The sequence below is a fragment of the Rhinopithecus roxellana genome, chromosome 20 (genome assembly GCF_007565055.1).
Source record: "Rhinopithecus roxellana isolate Shanxi Qingling chromosome 20, ASM756505v1, whole genome shotgun sequence".
Lineage (NCBI taxonomy): Eukaryota > Metazoa > Chordata > Mammalia > Primates > Cercopithecidae > Rhinopithecus > Rhinopithecus roxellana.
In genome coordinates, this window is record NC_044568.1 from 1,929,650 (window position 1) to 1,949,898 (window position 20,249).

General features: G+C 46.1%; 1 protein-coding gene across 1 annotated transcript in view; it reads left to right on the plus strand.

Moving 5' to 3' along the window:
• Positions 1 to 1,775: 1,775 nt before the first annotated feature.
• Positions 1,776 to 20,249, plus strand: part of LOC115895268 — a 23,827-nt gene continuing 5,353 nt past the window's right edge. Inside the window, 8 exon segments of the mRNA XM_030925391.1 lie at positions 1,776 to 1,833; positions 1,836 to 2,084; positions 6,407 to 6,477; positions 8,951 to 9,026; positions 10,667 to 10,746; positions 11,583 to 11,650; positions 11,732 to 11,813; positions 20,227 to 20,245. Of these exon segments, the coding sequence (XP_030781251.1) occupies positions 1,776 to 1,833; positions 1,836 to 2,084; positions 6,407 to 6,477; positions 8,951 to 9,026; positions 10,667 to 10,746; positions 11,583 to 11,650; positions 11,732 to 11,813; positions 20,227 to 20,245 (703 nt within the window).

Genomic DNA, 20,249 nt, shown 5'->3' on the forward strand with positions numbered 1-20,249 from the left:
GGCTGAGGCAGGAGGATTGCTAGAGCCCAGGAGTTTGGAGACCAGCCTGCTCAACATAGTGAAACCCCATCTCTACAAAAATAAAATAGCTGGGCGTAGTGGCATACATCTATGGTCCCAGTTGCTCGGGAGGCTGAGATGGGAGGATTGCAAACCTGGGAGGTCGCAGCTGCAGTGAGCTGTGATTGCACCTCTGCACACCAGCCTGAGTGACAGAGTGAGACCCTGTTTCAAAAAAAAAAAAAAAAAAAAAAAAATCAGGAAGTAGAATTGGGAGAGAAAGAAGCTTCAGGAGGCAGGGATTTATAAATGAACAAAACCACAGGAACATTTGCATACTGTTTTAAAAAAACAGTGGTTACAATGAGTGAGTCTCATCTACCTTCAGGAAAAGAAAGAGGGTAAAGCAGTGCTCTGAAGCCAAGCCCATCTGGAGATTTTGTGGGAAGATTTCCTGTAATAAGAAACTGTTGGCCGGGCGCGGTGGCTCAAGCCTGTAATCCCAGCACTTTGGGAGGCCGAGACGGGCGGATCACGAGGTGAGAAGATCGAGACTCATCCTGGCTAACACCGTGAAACCCCGTCTCTACTAAAAAATACAAAAAACTAGCCGGGCGAGGTGGCGGGCGCCTGTAGTCCCAGCTACTCGGGAGGCTGAGGCAGGAGAATGGCGTAAACCCGGGAGGCGGAGCTTACAGTGAGCTGAGATCCGGCCACTGCACTCCAGCCTGGGCGACAGAGCGAGACTCAGTCTCAAAGAAAAAAAAAAAAGAAACTGTTGTCCAGGCAGGATGGCTCACGCCGGTAATCCCAGTACTTTGGTAGGCCGAGGCAGGCAGGCGGATCAAGAGGTCAAGAGATAGCGACCAGCCTGGCCAACTTGGTGAAACCCTGTCTCTACTAAATATACGAAAATTAGCTGGGTGTGGTGGAGGGTGCCTGTAATCCCAGCTACTCAGGAGGCTGAGGCAAGATAATTGTTGGAACCTGGGAGGTGGAGGTTGCAATGAGCCAAGATCGTTCCACTGCACTCCAGCCTGGCAACAGAAGGAGACTCCCTTAAAAAAAGAAAGAAAGAAAAGAAAAGAAAAGTGTGCAATTCAATGGTTTTTAATATATTCACCAAGTCATGGAACCATCACACCTATCTAATTTCAAAATGTTTTCATCACTCCAAAAAAATAACTCCATATGGGAGATCAAGGCGGGCAGTTCACTCGAGACCAGCCTGACCAACATGTTGAAACTCCGTCTCCACTAAAAATACAAAAATTGGTCGGGCGTGATGGCGCACGCGTGTAGTCCCAGCTACTCTGGAGGCTGAGGCAGAAGAATCGCTTGAACCTGGGAGGCGGAGGTTGTAGTGAGTCCAGATCGCGCCATTGCACTCAAGCCTGGGCGACAGAGCGAGACTCTGTTTCAAAAATATCTAATTAATTAATAAAAATAAAAATAAACAAGTAAATAAATAACCCCATGCCTTCTGCCTCTGTGGCTTTGCCTGTTCTGGGTATTTTGTATGAATAGACCCATGCATGGGGGTGGGCCGGGCACCTTTCAAACGTTCACCCCCACGACGGCCCGTGACATCCAGATTGGACGCCGCGAGCTGAATGTGCGGTTCGGGCGCCCAATCGCTCCGGACGTCTGGAGGGGGCAGGTGCAGGTAGGGGCGGTGCCAGCTCAGGGGCTGCTGGAGGCCCAGGAGGCTCCCACGCGGTGCAGGAAGCTGCCTACCACGCCGGCTCCTGATCGCGGGCGCCCACAGCGCGGACATGGAGGGCTGGTGGCCGGCATTGTCGCGCGCGGCCCGGCGCCACCCGGGGCCCACCAACTGCTGCTCTATGGCTCGCTCTTCTCGGCCGGGGACGCGCTGCAGCAGCGGCTGCAGGGCGGCGAGGCCGACTGGCGCCAGACGCGGCGCGTGGCCACGTTGGTGGTGAGCTTCCACGCCAACTTCAACTACGTGTGGCTGGGCCTGCTGGAGCGCGCGCTCCCGGGCCGCGCGCCGCGCGCGGTGCTGGCCAAGTTGCTCTGCGACCAGGTGGTCGCGGCGCCCATCGCGGTCTCGGCCTTCTACGCTGGTGAGGGGCCGGGAGAGGGCCTGGAGGGTGGGCCCCGGTATTGGGGGACTGGAGGCAGGGACTCGGGATCAAGCGGCTGGAGGGAGGGCGCTGCAGGAACCTGGGGTCCCGGGCAGGAGCTGGGGCTCTGAGACCGGGGCTGCTTCAGGGACCTGGAGGGCCAGGGCAAAGGCTGGAGGCTGGGGTGTTTGATTGCAAGAAGTTGCGGGGGGCACTGGCTGGGGAGCCGGGAAATTGCGGAGCCAGAGGTCCACCGGGTCAGGAATTTAGGGCACTAGGGTCGGGGCTGAGACTCGGGGGTTGGATGTAGGTCAAGGCTGGAGTAGGCAGGGCTGGGGAGGTCTTTTCCCCTGAAAACGGGTCCACGGGAAAATAAAGGAGATCCCAGTTCAAGGCCATAGCAGCTGCATGACCACGAACCAGTCGTGGGCAGGGAAGGGACCGACCTGCTCTTCAGAAAATCCATGTGTGGGGCTCCGGGGCCAACACAGAAACAAAATGCAAGCGGACCCGTGACCCTGGGGGGCAGAGCAGGTGGAATCTGAGGTTGGGCCTGAATCTTCAGAAAATTCATCCCCAGGGGCCTAGTCCTGCTTTGGTGACAAGATTTTCCCCTGGGGGTCCCACGGAAGACATCAAGGAACCTTGGATCCTTGCCATGGAGGACTGTATACCTGTGAGGGTTCAGGGAACCCTCTCTTTAGAAAATCCGACCCAGGCCTGGGGCGTGGGGGACAGGGGCTTGACTGTGGAAACCTTCTCTACTGCCTACAATAAGAGCAATGGAAATATTACCTGAAAAATACCGGGGTTCATTCCCCTAACGAGTCCCAGATGACTCCATCAAGAGGCAGGTTTTGGTCAATGGGAGTTTTACTTGGCACAAGTAAGGAAGACACTGGGCGTGTTCTCCAAAGTAGTGTGTCCCCCCGAGAAGGAGACAGGAGGGTTTTATGGGGTGATGGAGAAGGGAGAGGGTGCGTGATTGCATGCAGAGTAGGAGTCCCAGTGAGTCAGGATGCTAGCACATAGATTGCATAGGTTACATAGGTTATAGTCATGAAGCTATAGCTTCTCCCAGGGTGAAGACTTTAGCATTGAAATGAGGAGAGTTAACTTGGGTTCATCTATAAGTAACCTGGGGTCACTTCGGAGCTGGTTTAAACAAACAGGTTGACCTCATTCCACCCAGGGTTGGGGAAGAACAGGTTGAGGGCAGGAGGCTGTAAAACAGGCTGATTGCTCAAGCTGGTTAAATTCTTGTGATCTTTGGAGATCTTCTGTCTGCTTACAGAAGGGGCCCTGTGGCCTCTATCATCATTGCAATTTCTATAGCCTTGAAGGGGATGGGGTGGGTAAGTGGGGAGAAAATCCCTATGGGTCTTAAGCCTGACCTTGGGATTGGGGAACACAGATTTCCCCCCAAATGGGAGGGAACTTCTCCTAAGGGCTGTTGGTGCTTTCTAAACCAGGTTGAGGTCAGACAAGCCACCATCTTGAAGAGAGCTACCCTGCCCGCTGAACCTTATTTTGAAGAGTTGGATTCACTTCCTTTCCCTACAGACCCCACCAGAAACACAAACCACCTGGTTGCCTATTGCCGTTGCGGCCAAGTACATGGCTGATAGGATCAGTGTGTCAGGAGCACAGCCTGAGAGCTAGGGCCTCCTGTTTTATCAGAAGGTCTTTCCCTGGTCCCACGGTATGATTTCCAGACTAGATTTGCAAACAGCTTTCTAGCACCTGTTACAGAAGCCTTGTACACCGGTGAAGGGGTAGGAAACCAGAATCCTATTTAATCCTGAAAGAACTAGTGAGATTGTTCTCTTTTTCTTTTTTTTTTTTTTTGGAGACAGAGTCTCGCTTTATCGCCCAGGCTGAAGTGTGTAGTGTCCCGATTTCAGCTCACTGCAACCTCCATCTCCAGGTTCAAGCGATTCTCCTGCCTCAGCCTACCGAGGGGCTGGGATTACAGATGCACACCACCACGCCCAGCTAATTTTTGCATTTTTAATGAAGACGGGGTTTCACCATGTTGGCCACACTGGTCTCCAACTCCTGTCCTCAAGTGATCTGCCCATCTCGGCCTCCCAAAGTGCTGGGATTACAGGCATGAGCCACCTCGCCCAGCCGGTTTTCAGTTTTTCTGGTTCAGTTTTGGTCACCTCAAATTTCCATGAAGGGGCAAGTGGAACGGGATGGACTGGAGGTTTGCATGAGGCTCTACATGGAAATTGCACCAATCAGATGATCTTTGTGCTGGGGTCACCTTGGGGAACCAGAGGTAACAGATTAACAACTCTCGGTTGGGAATCAGACACCTGGGTTGAACTCCATCTGCTATTAACCTCTCTAAGCTCTTTTCCTCTTTGTAACTCTACCTACCTTAGCGAATTGTAAGGTGGGACACATGAAATGAGGCGCATAAAGTACTTAGCATTTAATTAATGCTAGGTAAGTGGAACACAGTATTACCAATATTTTGCTAGGTCATGTAAGAATCTTCTGTAATTAATTAATAAGGCTTTTATTTCCCCTACCTCCTAATCAGGGATTGGAAAGAATTTTTAAAGTACTCTCAGTTTACAACCCTTCCTAAAATAGGAGAGCTTTGCCTTGCTACCTGAATTTCATTTTTGTTTTTTCCTTTCCTTTTTCTGAGACAGGGTCTCACTCTGTTCCCCAGGCTGAAGTGCAGTGATGTGATCACACGTTTTTGCAGCCTCGACCTCCTGGGCTCAAGCAATCCTCCCACTTCTGCCTCTGGTGTAGTTGGGACCGCAGACGCTCACCCCTATACCTGGCTGGTTTTTAAATTGTTTTGTGGAGAAAAGGTCTTGACGTATTGCCCAGACTGTGAATTTCTCTTCAGGGATGTTGAAGATCAAAGTTTTCAAAGTGTTTTTAGGAAGGCTGAATTGGTGTTCCACTTTCAATTTTTGAATAGGGTAATACTGATGGGAAATTTGTAGTTGCCAGAGTATTTGGGTCCACTAGCCTTTTTTTATTTTTATATTTTGAGATGGAGTCTTGCTCTGTCACGCAGTCAGAAACTCAGTGGTGTGATCTCAGCTGACCACAATCTCCAAATCCTGGGTTCAAGCGATACTTCTGCCATAGCCTCCTGAGAAGCTGGAATTACAAGCATGCACCACCATGCCCGGCTAATTTTGTATTTTTAATAGAGACGGAGTTTCTCCATGTTGGTCAGGCTGGTCTCAAACTCCCAACCGCAGGTGATCCACCCGCCTCAGCCTCCCAAAGTGCTGGGATTATAGGCATGAGCCACCACAACCAGTCCACTAGCTTTTTTTTTTAAAGATAGAAATTAAAATTTCAAAATGTGGCCGGGCGCGGTGGCTCAAGCCTGTAATCCCAGCACTTTGGGAGGCCGAGACGGGCGGATCACGAGGTCAGGAGATCGAGACCATCCTGGCTAACACCGTGAAACCCCGTCTCTACTAAAAAATACAAAAAAAACTAGCCGGGCGAGGTGGCGGGTGCCTGTAGTCCCAGCTACTCGGGAGGCTGAGGCAGGAGAATGGCGTAAACCCGGGAGGCGGAGCTTGCAGTGAGCTGAGATCTGGCCACTGCACTCCAGTCCGGGCGACAGAGCGAGACTCCGCCTCAAAAAAAAAAAAAAAAAAATTTCAAAATGTTCAAATGTTCGACATTTCACAAAATGTTTGGAAGATAGAGAAAAGTAATCAATAGACCCACTATTGTAACTTGATTCTTTTTGTGAATTGCCATAGTTTTTGAAAAAATCATTGTTCTGCTATAACTTTTATACTCTGCTATTCTCACTTCGTATTTATCATTCCTTTAAAATTTATCTAGTTTTAGAGTGGAGATTATGTTCTATTTTCTTTCTTTTTTTTTTTTTTTTGTGAGACAGGGTCTTGCAGTGTTGCCCAGGCTGGAGTGCAGTGTCATGATCACAACTCACTGCAGCCTCCACCTCCCAGGCTCAAGCAATCCTCCCACTTCAGCCTCCTGAGTAGCTATGACTACAGGCACGCCATCACACCTGGCTAATTTTTGTATTTTTTGTAGAGATGGGGTTTTGCCCTGTTGCCCAGGCTGGTCTCTAAACTTCTGGACTCAAGCAATCTGCCTGCCTCGGCCTCCCAAACTGCTGGGATTACAGGCTTGAGCCACCACGCCTGACTATGTTCACTTTTCACTGTTGGATCAGAAGGGTCGTATTGATGGATGATAGTGATGGTTACTTTGCATTTTGGAATGGAAAACTTAAATATGCACTATTACTACAGTACCCTACTGAATGTTTTAAAATTCTTTTGGTGTTTTGCAAATAGGTATGAGCATTCTCCAGGAAAAGGATGACATATTTTTGGACCTGAAACAGAAATTCTGGAATACCTATCTGGTAAGACAGGCATTTGAAAATGTCATCAGTATCTTTTTCTGTATATATGTGTGTGTGTATATATATATTTATGTAAATATATATAAATACATATTTTTATATATAGTAAAGCCTCTCCTCATATATCTATGAAAATAACTTGATGATTTCTCTGTCAAAATATTGGACCGTTCTGCCAACCAAACTGGAGCTCTAATTTAGGAATAGTTTAATAGAAATGGACTTAATGTTGAGGTGGGAGAATTGCTGGAGCACAGGAGTCTGAGGAGTTGTGTATATATATATACACAGAAAAATACTTTCTATGTATATATTTATAAATATTGAAAAATCTTTTAATTGACATATATGTACATATTTTCAGTATACATGTGATAATTTAATACATTTGTATAATCATATCAGGATTCGTTGTGTGTGTGTGTATATATATGCATGTGTGTGTGTGTGTGTATACATATATATGTATTTTTTTTTAATTAAAATTTTTTTGAGACAGGGTCTCATTCTGTCACCCAGGCTAGAATGCAGGGGCATGATCATGGCTCACTGCAGCCTGGACCTCCTGAGTTCAAGTGATCCTCCCACCTCAGCCGCCTGAGTAGCTGAGACTACAGGCATGTGCCACCACACCCAGTTAATTATTTTTAAAGTTTTTGGTAGAGAGAGTCTCACTATGTAGCCCAGGCTGGCCTCGAACTCCTGTGCTCCAACAATTCTCCCACCTCAACGTTAAGTCCATTTCTATTAAACTATTCCTAAATTAGAGCTCCAGTTTGGTTGACAGAAGGGTCCAATATTTTGACAGAGAAATCTTCAAGTTATTTTGATAGATGTATGAGGAGAGGGTCTAAGAGTATCTGTACTTCTCATGAATTGGAAAGAAATAATGTCTCCGGGCCAGGCGCGCTGGCTCACGCCTGTAATCCCAACACTTGGGAGGCTGAGGCAGGCGGATCACTTGACGTTAGGAGTTTGAAACAAGCCTGGCCAATATGGTGAAACCCTATCTCTACTAAAAATACAAAAAATAGCCGGGCACGGTGGTGCATGTCTGTAATCCCAGCTACTCAGCAGGCTGAGGCAGGAGAATCACTTGAACCTGGAGGCAGAGGTTGCAGTGAGCTGAGATCGCACCACTGCACTCCAGCCTGGGCAACACAGCAAGACTCCATCTCAAAAAGAAAAAAAAAAAAGAAGAAAATAAGTAATATCTCAATGTTCTCAATGATTTCTGACTTTATTAACTCTTATTAATGATCACAGTTTATTTTGTGAATTTTGCAGCCCAAGTGACAACAATTTATTCTGTAAACTGGGATTCTATTTGCAAAATAGGGACTGCAGACTGTGAGTGGCTTAATGGAGTCATTCCCACATTCAGAGCCAGTGTTTTCAGGTGAACTTTCTGCAGAGTCCTGGTGAAGAGAACTTTAATGTCACAAAGGTATTGATAGCGAAGGAGAAGATTTCCAAGGGTTATTTCAAGGTTTGAAGCAAATCAGTGGTTTTACTGTTTGCTCGCCACAAATATATACAGTCCCGTCCAATACGTATTTATTCACTGATTCAGTTAATTTTTTTTTTTTTTTTTTTGTATTTTTTAGTAGAGACGGGGTTTCACCGTATTAGCCAGGATGGTCTCGATCTCCTGACCTCGTGATTCGCCCGTCTCAGCCTCCCAAAGTGCTGGGATTACAGGCTTGAGCCACCGCGCCCGGCCACATTTTTTCTACTAAAGTGAATGCCCGCACAAATTAGGCCACACCTTGGGGACTTCGATAGCCACGCCCCTCCCCTGTCCCTGTCAGTACTGAAAGGAGCTCAGCCTTGGCCCCGCCCCCGCCGCCGACGCAGGCGCTGACGCAAGCGCAGCAGGCGCGCGCTGTTTTCGGAAGTCGGGGCTGCAGTCTCGGCTGCTGCTGCCTCAGCTACTGCCCGCGGTCGCCGCGGAATTCGGCGAGTAGAACCGTTGAGGGGAGCGCGGGCCCGTGTGGGGCCGGGGTACCGGCCACTCTGCAGAATGGAGATAATCAGGAACAGTGCGTGTTCGCCGTGCACCTCCCCGCCTGCCCACACCCCGTTGCCCCTGGCCTGCTAGGCCGAGACCATGGCCGGCCTATTTGGCTGGGCGTGGGGCTGAGGCAGCCCCTCGGGGCTTTTCCCTCCTTAAGCCGGTGCGCCTCTTGGGATCTTGTCCCGCTACGGACCGTGCATCCTAGGGTCCTTGTACTTACTCCTCCAATCCCGGCACCACTCGAGGCCTTGTCCTTCTCCGGCCCGGGCACCCCCCGGGGCTTGTCCCCGCTGCCCATGCACCCCTCGAGGACCTGATTACCTTCGCCCCGGTGCACACCTCTGAGACTTTTTCCCTTCCAGCTCTCAGCCTCAGGAGCTCCTCGGCCCTCCTTCCCTCTCCCCTTAGCAGGAATTCAGGCCACTGGTTCTGAGCCTCTTTTCGGTTTCTCCGCAGATTAAGAGTAATCTTCACAAAGTGTACCAGGCCATAGAGGAGGCCGACTTCTTCGCCATCGATGGGGAGTTTTCAGGTACCCCTCCCTCGCAAGCTCAGGCTACCGCCTTGCGGTGCGTAGCCAAGGCTCCTTCAATCCCGCAGCCCCAGACTTCTTTTTTTTTTTTTTTTTTTTTTTGAGGCGGAGTCTCGCTCTGTCGCCCGGACTGGAGTGCAGTGGCCAGATCTCAGCTCACTGCAAGCTCCGCCTCCCGGGTTTACGCCATTCTCCTGCCTCAGCCTCCCGAGTAGCTGGGACTACAGGCGCCCGCCACCTCGCCCGGCTAGTTTTTTTTGTATTTTTTAGTAGAGACGGGGTTTCACCGTGTTAGCCAGGATGGTCTCGATCTCCTGACCTCGTGATCCGCCCATCTCGGCCTCCCAAAGTGCTGGGATTACAGGCTTGAGCCACCGCGCCCGGCCAGCCCCAGACTTCTTATGCTTGATGGTGGCCTCTCGCTGTTAGTAGCCTTGGGCGGGTTTCACAGATCTCAATGTTACCTTTTAAACGTTTCAAAAGCACAGAAGAAATGAAATGCCGTGGGTTTGTGATTGGACTTAGGATTGCAGATAGAGATGATGGTTTTGGTGCTGCTTAAAACAGTGCGGCATGTACATTGCAGAGAGCTTGAGGATTAGGGTCCGACTTTTTCTTGACGGTAAAATAGATATGACATGAATGTGCCGTTTTAAGTGACTTTACAGTTAAGTGGCATTAAGTACATTCACATTGCTTTGCAAACATCCCCATCCATCTCTAGGACTTCTTCATCTTCACAAACTGAAACTCTACACCTTAAACTCGCCATTCCTCCTTTCCTCCAGCCTTTAGCAACCGCCATTTTTCTCTGAATATGACTGCCCTTGACATATCATCTAAGTGGAATCTTACAATATTTGCCCTTTTGTGACCAGCTAGGGTCAGGTTTTTGCAGATAAATGAGATATTTCTTTATGCATTAGTGGACATGTTCATTGCCTGCCTCAGCAGATGTGTATACGGGAAATACTTCATTGACACTTAAAGTTGCAAATTTTTTTGTTCCCTTTTTTAGGGGGAGCAAAGGCTAGTTTTAAAATTGTCGATGTCCATATGAACGGTTCACTCCCTTTGATATGGATATCCATTTTTGCTGTCTGATTTTCCATGCAGGAATCCATGCAGGGGTAAATATTATCCTTGGCTTTGAGCAGTTTCTAGTTGGAGTCACTTCCCTAGGAAGCTAAGAGTTTTCACCAGAAATAATTTTCCCTTTACCTTGAAGATACATTCTTTGTATGGATATTAACCACTCCAAACTCTTGACCAAGACTGGAACTCTGGCAGTAATGTACTTAGGGATTGATTGATGTCTGCTTATACAAGAATCTTTTAAAGCAGCAAAATTTATTCAAGCATAGAGGTTGTTTTCTTAAATGATTACTGTGTTTTAAGTCACATTTTAGACACGAACTGCCTGTTCTCAAGTTGAAACATTCACAACTCTTAAGTTCATTATTGGAGTGTTTAACCTGGTGGCCAGCAAAATTAATGCTTATTTTGAAAAAGTAAGTTAGGGAGTGCTTCCAAGTAACCTTAATTCATGATATGACATTATAGAAGCACTGAATGGTTGACTGGCATTTTTACGTTAGTGTTTATTAGTAAGTTAAACATTGTTATTTCTTAAAATCTAGGAATCAGTGATGGACCTTCAGTTTCTGCATTAACAAATGGTTTTGACACTCCAGAAGAAAGGTATCAGAAGCTTAAAAAGGCAAGTGGATGTGTTAGAAAATCTTTTTTCTTATGTTAGTCTTCCTTATGTTAAATGATAGAGAAATATTGTTATTAAACTTGTACATTAAGGTTTTGTAAGTGCAGTATTTTCTCCTCAAACCTAGCCATGAATTGGTTTTTTTTTGTTTTGTCTTGTTTTAGAGACAAGGTCTCACTCCTGTCACCCAGGCTGGGGTGCAGTGGCGTGATCATTGCTTGGTGGAGCCTTGAACCCCTGGCTCAAGTGATTCTCCTGCCACAGCCTCCCAAGTAATTGGGACTACAGGCGCAAGCCACTGTACCCAGCCAGTTTTTTTTTTTTTTTTTTTTTTTTTTTACATATTCTTTTGTAGAGATCGGTCTCACTTTGTTGACCAGTCTGGTCTCGAACTTCTGGCCACAAACGATCCTCCTGCCTCAGCCTCCCACAGTGCTGAGATTCCAGATGTGAGCCACCACACCTGGCCTTAAAGTATTATTTTAATGATATTTAAAACAGCAAAAATAATTGTTTGCTGGAAAACATTTTGGGGAAGATTTAGCATTTTCAGTGTTAATTTGATTCCTAGGAAATATGAGGCAGTTATTTTAATCATTTGGAAAGAGACCTAATATGATTCTTTGGATGATGGATAAATAGGTCCTTAAATGGGAAAAGTATTATGAAATATATACAGATTAGTAATGCTTCTGATTCCTATGTGTAATCTGTTCTACTTGGAAGTGTTCTGCTGAAGTCTCATTGAGTAATTCAGAAAGCCCAGCTGTGTGAGAATGCTGTGCTCACATGGAATATGCAGCACTATTGTGACATGTTTTATTTCCCTTTCCCAGCATTCCATGGACTTTTTGCTATTTCAGTTTGGCCTTTGCACTTTTAAGTATGACTACACAGATTCAAAGTAAGTTGTTTTAACAAACGTTGGGAATTCTGTTTTTGTGGCACAGTGTCACCTCCTAAGTCTCCTTTTATCTTATCCCAGGTATATAACGAAGTCATTTAACTTCTATGTTTTCCCGAAACCCTTCAATAGATCCTCACCAGATGTCAAATTTGTTTGTCAGGTAAGTAGCATAATTGAGTTTTTTCTTTTCTGAATTGCTGATGAGGCAGCATGAAGATGTGGAATCAGAATTTGGTTCTACTACTAACTTTGGGCTTTGGGGCAAATCATTTCACCTTTGTCCTTTAGTTTTAGGGTAATAAATAAATGACCCTGTTATCTCCTCCATTGCTGTAGAATGAATTAAGAAGGGCCAGGTGCAGCAGCTCATGCCTGTAATCCTAGCACTTTGGGAGGTTGGGGTGGGCGGATCATGAGGTCAGGAGGTCAAGACCATCCTGGCTAACATGGTGAAACCCCGTCGCTACTAAAAATACCAAAAAAAAAAAATTAGCTGAGCGTGGTCATGGGTGCCTGAAATCCCAGCTACTGGGGGAAGCTGAGATAGGAGAATGGCGTGAACTGGGGAGGCAGAGGTTGCAGTGAGCCGAGATCACTCCACTGCACTCCAGCCTGGGCAACACAACGAGACTCTGTCTCAGAAAAAAAAAAAAAAAAAAAAAAAGAATGAATTATGGAATAAGATGCAGAGACAGGCAGATGGATATGAGAACATGAGGTTTAGTAGTTGTAAAACTGAATTTGAAAACATAGCTTCGTAACTCCATTTGGGATTTTTATTATCTTACCCCCAACTTGAACCACCTACACATCAAGACTTACAGGCTTCTTGGCTGGACATGGTGGTTTATACCTGTAATCCTAGCAGTTTTGGAGGCTGAGACGGGAGAATCACTTGAGCTAAGGAGTTTGAGACCAGCCTGGGCATAAAATAGTGAGACCTCATCTCTATTTTAAAATAAAAATAAAAATAAACAAAAGACTGGGAGGCTTCTCGCTATCCTAACTCATTCACCTCGCATCTCCTTCAAGGGTGTAGACCTTTATTTTCTGGAAAAGCAGAGTATGTGTGTATCCTATCCAAAAAGAGAGAGCCCAGAAGGGGTTAAACTGTGCTCACTTCCTTTTCTCAAGCTCACTAATTAGGAAACACGGGGTAGAAAAAAAACTACTGTTTCCTCTTGAGGAGAAGAGAGCTTCATTGATGGGGCAATATTAGGGAGGTTCTCCTTTAGGATATTCCCTCTAGAGGTGTTGTAGCTGACCTGGTAGACACTCAGTAAATATCACTTTTTCCTTTCTGCTCTCTTGATTATCCGTTGTAATGGATAAGGAGAATGTAAATAAGGGGTATGGGTGTATGGCTATGTGATTAAAAATAAGTCTTAATCTTTTCTTATTTAAAATCTTGCATCCTATCTTCTATCCCACTAACAACATGAATTCATCTGAGTCTTGCCATCTTTCCCTTCTCTTGCAGATTAATGGTAATGCAGTTATGAAAGCCTCGAGGGTAGGCTTCACAGTGATTGAGTTATGTCAAATTCTTTCTCAAAACTGGCAGTATATAAACAAATGAAATCGAGAGTTAATCATATGCTTGTGGGCAAAAGAGAAAAGTTGAAGGTTAATTTTGGTCTTATAGACAGTTTCCTAAGTTAGCAAGTAAACCAGTTGACATTTTACCTTTACCCTGCAATCAGTTAATAGCTATTTATCAATCACTGTGGTATGGGATACCTAAAGAGTATTTGTACCTTTTTTTTTTTTTTTAGACAAAGTTTCGCTCTTCTTGCCCAAGCTGGAGTGCAGTGGCATGATCTTGGCTCACCGCAACCTCTCCCTCCCGGGTTGAAGTGATTCTCCTGCCTCAGCTTCCCTAGTAGCTGGGATTACAGGCATGCACCAAGATCCTTGGCTAATTTTGTGTTTTTAGAATAGACAGGGTTTTTCTATGTTGAATCAGGCTGGTCTCGAACTCCCAACCCCAGGTGATCTGCCCGTCTCGGCCTCCCAAAGTGCTGGGATTACAGGCATGAGCCACTGCACGTGGCCTTATAGTGTGTGGTTTTTTTTTTTTTTTTTTTTTTTTGGTAAATTTTCATTGAGGGAAAAGTAGGCTCAGTTGGGAAATTTGTGTGGATATAGTTTTCTGGTAGTACCAGCAACACAGAATTACTTAAAGTGGGTTCCATGGCTTTGGCCAGGAGTTAATCAAACAAAAGCAGAGGGTGGCAATGAGACACCTTAGGGATGGCACTCTGTTCTTTTTTTTATTTTTATTTTTTGAGATGGAGTTTCGTTCTTAATTGCCCAGGCTAGAGTGTAATGGCATGATCTCAGCTCATTGCAACTTCCGCCTCCCAGGTTTAAGTGATTCTCCTGTGTCAGCCTCCCGAGTAGCTGTTACTACAGGCATGCACCACCATCCTGGCTAATTTTATATTTTTAGTAGAGGTGGGGTTTCTCCATGTTGGTCAGGCTGGTTTCAAACTCCCCACCTCAGGTGATCCTCCCACGTTGGCCTCCCAAAGTGCTGGGATTACAGGCATACATCATCACGCTGACTAATTTTATATTTTTAGTAGAGATGGGGTTTCTCCATGTTGATCAGGCTGATCTCGAATTCCTGACCTCAGGTGATCCTCCCACCTTGGCCTCCCAAAGTGCTGGGATTATAGGCATGAGCCACCATGCCTGGCTGATGGCACTCTGTTTTAAATGACTAAGACAAATCTGGTTATTTTGGGAAATGTATTGGAAACAGATCAGAGGAACTTTGCCCATTGTACAAGCTGTGATTGTACACCTGGAATACTTAATACGGTTCTAGTTGCCAGCAACTCCTTTCATAAAAGCTATCATAGACTTGAAGATAGGCCTGACAGTGATGTCTAAAACAGATGAATAAAAGTGCTGGGGTTCTCTAGTCTGGAAAAACAAAGGCAGAGAAAAAGTTTAGACTCTGTAAATTTGGGAATTGTATGAAAAGGGAAATGTATTTTTGTATTTTCTTTGGTCTTTCTTTTTTTTTTTTTTTTTTTGAGACGGAGTCTCGCTCTGTCGCCCAGGCTGGAGTGCAGTGGCCGGATCTCAGCTCACTGCAAGCTCCGCCTCCCGGGTTTACGCCATTCTCCTGCCTCAGCCTCCCGAGTAGCTGGGACTACAGGCGCCCGCCACCTCGCCCGGCTAGTTTTTTTGTATTTTTTAGTAGAGACGGGGTTTCACCGTATTAGCCAGGATGGTCTCGATCTCCTGACCTTGTGATCCGCCCGTCTCGGCCTCCCAAAGTGCTGGGATTACAGGCTTGAGCCACCGCGCCCGGCCTCTTTGGTCTTTCATTTAAGGTTTTTGTTTTATTTAAAATTCTTTAGTTGTAGCAGGGTTGCATGCAAGGGCATTCAGTTCTGGAGTTAGTAATTAGGGTGAAAATTGGGTCAAAATCTCTCTCAGAAAGCTCTTATCACCCTTAAAGCATATAGGATTTGAGGATGCAACAACTTAATATGTTTTTAAAATATAGGACCCTGTGTGCACAGTTAGATGCTCCCATATTCTTGTCGAGATATGGAGGAATGGGTTGACAGAACCACACTTACACCCAGAAGAGTGTATTTGTAGAATAGTAGGGCAGTCAGGATAGCAGGACATTTATATCATTTTTGTCTTCTTTTTCTTTTCTTCCTCTTCCTTTTTCTGGCTAAAGATCTGTAGTTGAATTCATAGAAGGTATTTTATATATATGGTTGTGAAAAACTAAAATATAACTGCTGTATGTAGAGTTAACAGATGTGTTTCTTTTCTTTTTCTTTTTTCTTTTTTTTTTTTTTTTTTTTTTTTGGTTTTTGAGATGGAGTCTTGCTCTGTCGCCCAGGCTGGAGTGCAGTGGTGCAATCTCGGGTCACTACAACCTCCGTCTCCTGGGTTCAAGCAATTCTCTTGTCTCAAACCTCCAGAGTAGCTGGGACTACAAGCACCTGCCACCACGCCTGGATAATTTTTGTATTTTTAATAGAGACAGGGTTTCAGCATATTGGTCAGGCTGGTCTCGAACTCCTGACCTCAGGTGATCCACCCGCCCTGGCCTCCCAGTGTGCTAGGATTACAGACGTGAGCCATCGCGCCTGCCCAGATATGTTTCTCTTTTTTTTTTTTCTCTTTGTTTTTGAGACGGAGTTTTGCTCTGTTGCCAGGCTGGAGTGCAGTGGTGTGATCTTGGCTCACTGCAACCTCCACCTCCTGGGTTCAAGCGATCCTCCTGCCTCAGCCTCCTGAGTAGCTGGGACTATAGACATGTGCTACCATGCCCAGCTAATTTTTATATTTTTAAGAGAGATGGGGTTTCACCATGTTGGCCACGATGGTCTCGATTTCTTGACCTCGTGATCTGCCCACCTTGGCCTCCCAAAATGCTGGGATTACAGGTGTTAGCCACCACGCTTGGCTGTGTTTCTCTTCTTACTTCCTTTTCGCATGCCACTTCCTTCCCGTTTTACTCCTTTTTTCCTAGCTTTTATGTACATGTATACATATACACATATACCTAGACACACATACATATTAGCCTTTTTTTTTTTTTTTGAGACAGAGTCTCGCTCTGTCGCCCAGGCTGGAGTGCAGTGGCGTGATCTCGGCTCACTGCAAGCTCCGCCTCCTGGGTTCACACCATTCTCCTGCCTCAGCCTCCCCACCAGCTGGGACTACAGGCACCCGCCACCACACCCGGCTAATTTTTTTGTATTTTTAGTAGAGACAGGGTTTCACCGTGTTAGCCAGGATGGTCTCGATCTCCTGACCTCGTGATCCGCCGCCCGCCTCGGCCTCCCAAAGTGCTGGGATTACAGGCATGAGCCACCGTGCCCGGCTTTTTTTTTTTTTTTTTTAATGAGACAGAATCTCTCTGTCACTGAGGCTGGAGTGCAGTGGTATAGTCATGGCTGACTGCAGCCTTGACCTCGCTGGCTCAAGTGATCTTCCTGCCTTAGCCTCGTGAGTAGCTGGAACTACAGGCACATGCCACCATGCCCAGCTAATTTTTGTATTTTTTGTAGAGACAAGGTTTTACCATGTTGCCTTAGCCGGTCTCAAGCTCCTGGGCTCAAGCAGTCTGCCCACTTTGGCTTCCCAAAGTGCTGGGATTGCAAGCATATACCACTGTGCCAGGCTTACATTTTAAAAAATGGGCAGGGCGCGGTGACTCACGCCTGTAATCCCAGCACTTTGGGAGGCCGAGGCTGGCGAATCACAAGGTCAGGAGATCGAGACCATCCTGGCTAACACGGTGAAACCCCGTCTCTACTGAAAATACAAAAAAAATTAGCTGGACCTGGTGGCGGGCATCTGTAGTCCCAGCTACTCGGGAGGCTGAGGCAGGAGGAGAATGGCATGAACTCAGGGGGCGGAGGTTGCATTGAGCCAAGATCGCGCCACTGCATTCCAGCCTGGGTGACAGAGTGAGACTCTGTCTCAATAATATGTATATACATATATATATATAAGTGGAATCCTAATATTCACATTTTATGCAACTGGCATTTGCCACTCAGCAGAATGTCTTTTATTTCATAGTATGGATACATATAATTTGTTTAATCAGTTAATTGAAATTTGGAGGCTTTCCAATCTTTATCAGCAATTCTGTAGTCCACTTCTGTGTGCAGTATATCTTTTTGTATAGGTAAGAATTTTTTTGTATTATAGATTTCCTAGAAGGGGCATTGTTGAGACATAGGATATATGCATTTAAAGTTTTGATGGATGTCTCAAATTGTCTTCCCAAATACGTGTTCTCATGTCCTGAATTTTTTCATTTTATTTGAGACAGAGTCTCACTCTGTTGCCCAGGCTAGAGTGCAGTGGCATGATCTTGGCTCACTGTAACCTCCGCCTCCCGAGTTCAAGCGATTCTTCTGCTTCAGCCTCCCAAGTAGTTGGGTCTACAGGTGCGTGCCACCACGCCTGGCTAATTTTTGTATTTTTAGTAGAGACAGGGTTTCACCATGTTGACCACGCTGGTCTTGAATTCCTGACCTCAAGTGATCCGCCTGCCTTGGCCTCCCGAAGTGTTGTAATTACAGGCATGAGACTGCTCCCAGCTTCAACTCTTCAATCTTGAAAATGTTGTTTATGAGAAATCAAAGTAGTGGCTAGTAAACCGCAAAAGATTATGTTAATTCAAAGGTTTTTTTTTTTTTTTTTTTTTTTGGAGACAGAGTCCCTGTTGCCCCGGCTGGAGTACAGTGGTGCGATCTCGGCTCACTGCAAGCTCCGCCTCCTGGGTTCATGCCATTCTCCTCCCTCAGCCTCCTGAGTAGCTGGGAACAAAGGCGCCCGCCACCTCAGCCGGCTAATTTTTTGTATTTTTAGTAGAGACGGGATTTCACCGTGTTAGCCAGGATGGTCTCGATCTCCTGACCTCGTGATTCGCCTGCCTTGGCCTTCCAAAATGCTGGGATTACAGACATGAGCCACCGTGCCCGGCCACTGTTTTTTGTTTTTGTTTAAGACAGGGTCTCACTCTGTTGCCCAGGATGGAGTGCAGTAGCACAATCTCGGCCCACTGCAACCTCTGCCTCCCGGGTTCATGCCATTCTCCTGCCTCAGCCTCGTGAGTAGCTGGGATTACAGGCATGCACCACCACGCCTGGCTAATTTTTGTATTTTTAGTAGAGACGGGGTTTCACCATGTTGGTCAGGCTGGTCTTGAACTCCTGGCCTTGAACACCTCAGCCTCCCAAAGTGCTGGGATTACAGGCATGAGCCAACACACTCAACCTGTTTTTTGTTTTTTTTAAGAGGCAGAGTCTTGTTCCCGTCACCCACGCTGGAGTCCAGTGGTGTGATCACAGCTCACTGCAGACTTGAACTCCTGGGCTCAAATGATTTTCTGATTCTCCCACCTCAGCTGTGGGATAGCTGGGACTGCAAATGGGAACCACCACACCTGGCTAATTTTTAAATTTTTTGTAGAGATGTGTCTCCCTATGTTACTCAGGCTGGTCTTGTACTTTTGGGCTCAAGCTATCCTCTCACAATCTCCCAAAGTGCTGGGATTACAGGTGTGAGCTACTGCACCCAGCCTAATATATACTTACTTTTAAATAACTTTATTATTATTATTTTTAATTGAAGTGAAATCTTGCCATGTTACCCAGACTGGTCACACAAACTTCTGGGCTCTGGCGATCCAACCACCTCAGCTTCCCAAAGTGCTGGGATTACAGGTGTAAGCCACCATGTCCAGCCCAGTCTAATGTTTTTATTTAAATCTGGGAACATATTTTGGCTCATGCTAGGTTCGAGATATATTTGTTTAGTAAGGCTTATTATTGGGAACTTCTCTTTTGATCTTTTTTGTTTTGAGACAAGGTCTCACTTTGTCACTCAGGCTGGAGTGTCGTGGCATGGTAGTAGCCCACTACAACCTCAGCCTCCTGACCTTCTGTACTAAAGTAATCTTCATGCCTCAGCCCCTGTGTAGCTGGGACTACAGGTATGTGCTACCATACCTGGCTAATTTTTAAATTTTTTGCGGAGATGGGGTCTCACTGTTTTGTGCAAGCTGGTCTTGAACTCCTCGGCTTAAGCAATCTTTCTCCCTTGGCCTCCCTAAGTGCTAGGTTTGCAGGTATGAGCCACGGTGCCTGGCCTCTCTTTTGATCTTGAACATTGAGAACATTTAATTAAGATTTTGGGTTTTCATTATCTAATTTGAGGTGGATGTCAGTGTCTTATAACCTGTGCATGTAGGCTACATTAAACTTGAACCTGGGATGGGTAATAAAATACATTTTAGTTCTATTTACAGTTTCCTAGTCAGTAGTACAACAGTCAAGAGATCAGGAGCTTTCTGCCTATTGGGAGAATATCTGTTCACCCAGTCGATTTTTATTTTATTTTATTTTATATATACAGAGTCTTGCTCTGTACCTGGGCTGGAGTGCAGTGGCTCGATCTCCGCTCACTGCAACCTCCTCCACCCAGACTCAAGCAGTTCTCTTGCCTCAGCCTCCTGAGTAACTGGATTGCAGGTGCACACCACCACAGCTGGCTAATTTTTGTGTTTTTAGTAGAGATAGGGTTCACCATGTTGACCAGGCTGGTCTCGAACTTCTGACCTCAAGTAATGTGCCCACCTCTGCCTCCCAAAGTGCTAGGATTACAGGCGTGAGCCACTGTGCCGTCTACCTAATGGATTTTAAAAAATATTATGAAGCAGCTGGGTGTGGTGACTCATGTCTGTAATCCCAGCACTTTGGGAGGCCGAGGCAGGAGGGTTGCTTGAGTCCAGTAGTTTGAGACCAGCCTGGGCAACATAGGGAGACCCTGTCTATAAAAAAAAAATTGTAAAACAAAGGATGTTTGTTTTGTAAGCTATAAAGGAGAAGAGGCCAAATGTTTTAAGCAGTTAATGGAGTTGTTTGTGGAGTAGAAATTCCTTGTATTGTGACCTTTGGCACATTGCTTCCTTGCCTTGTTGTCTTTGGTTTCTTGGTTTGAGTTACTTCTCTGCATCTCTTTATATTCCTGCCACTAACATCACCAAAACATGTGTTCTGTTTACTCTATTTCAGAGCTCCAGCATTGACTTTCCAGA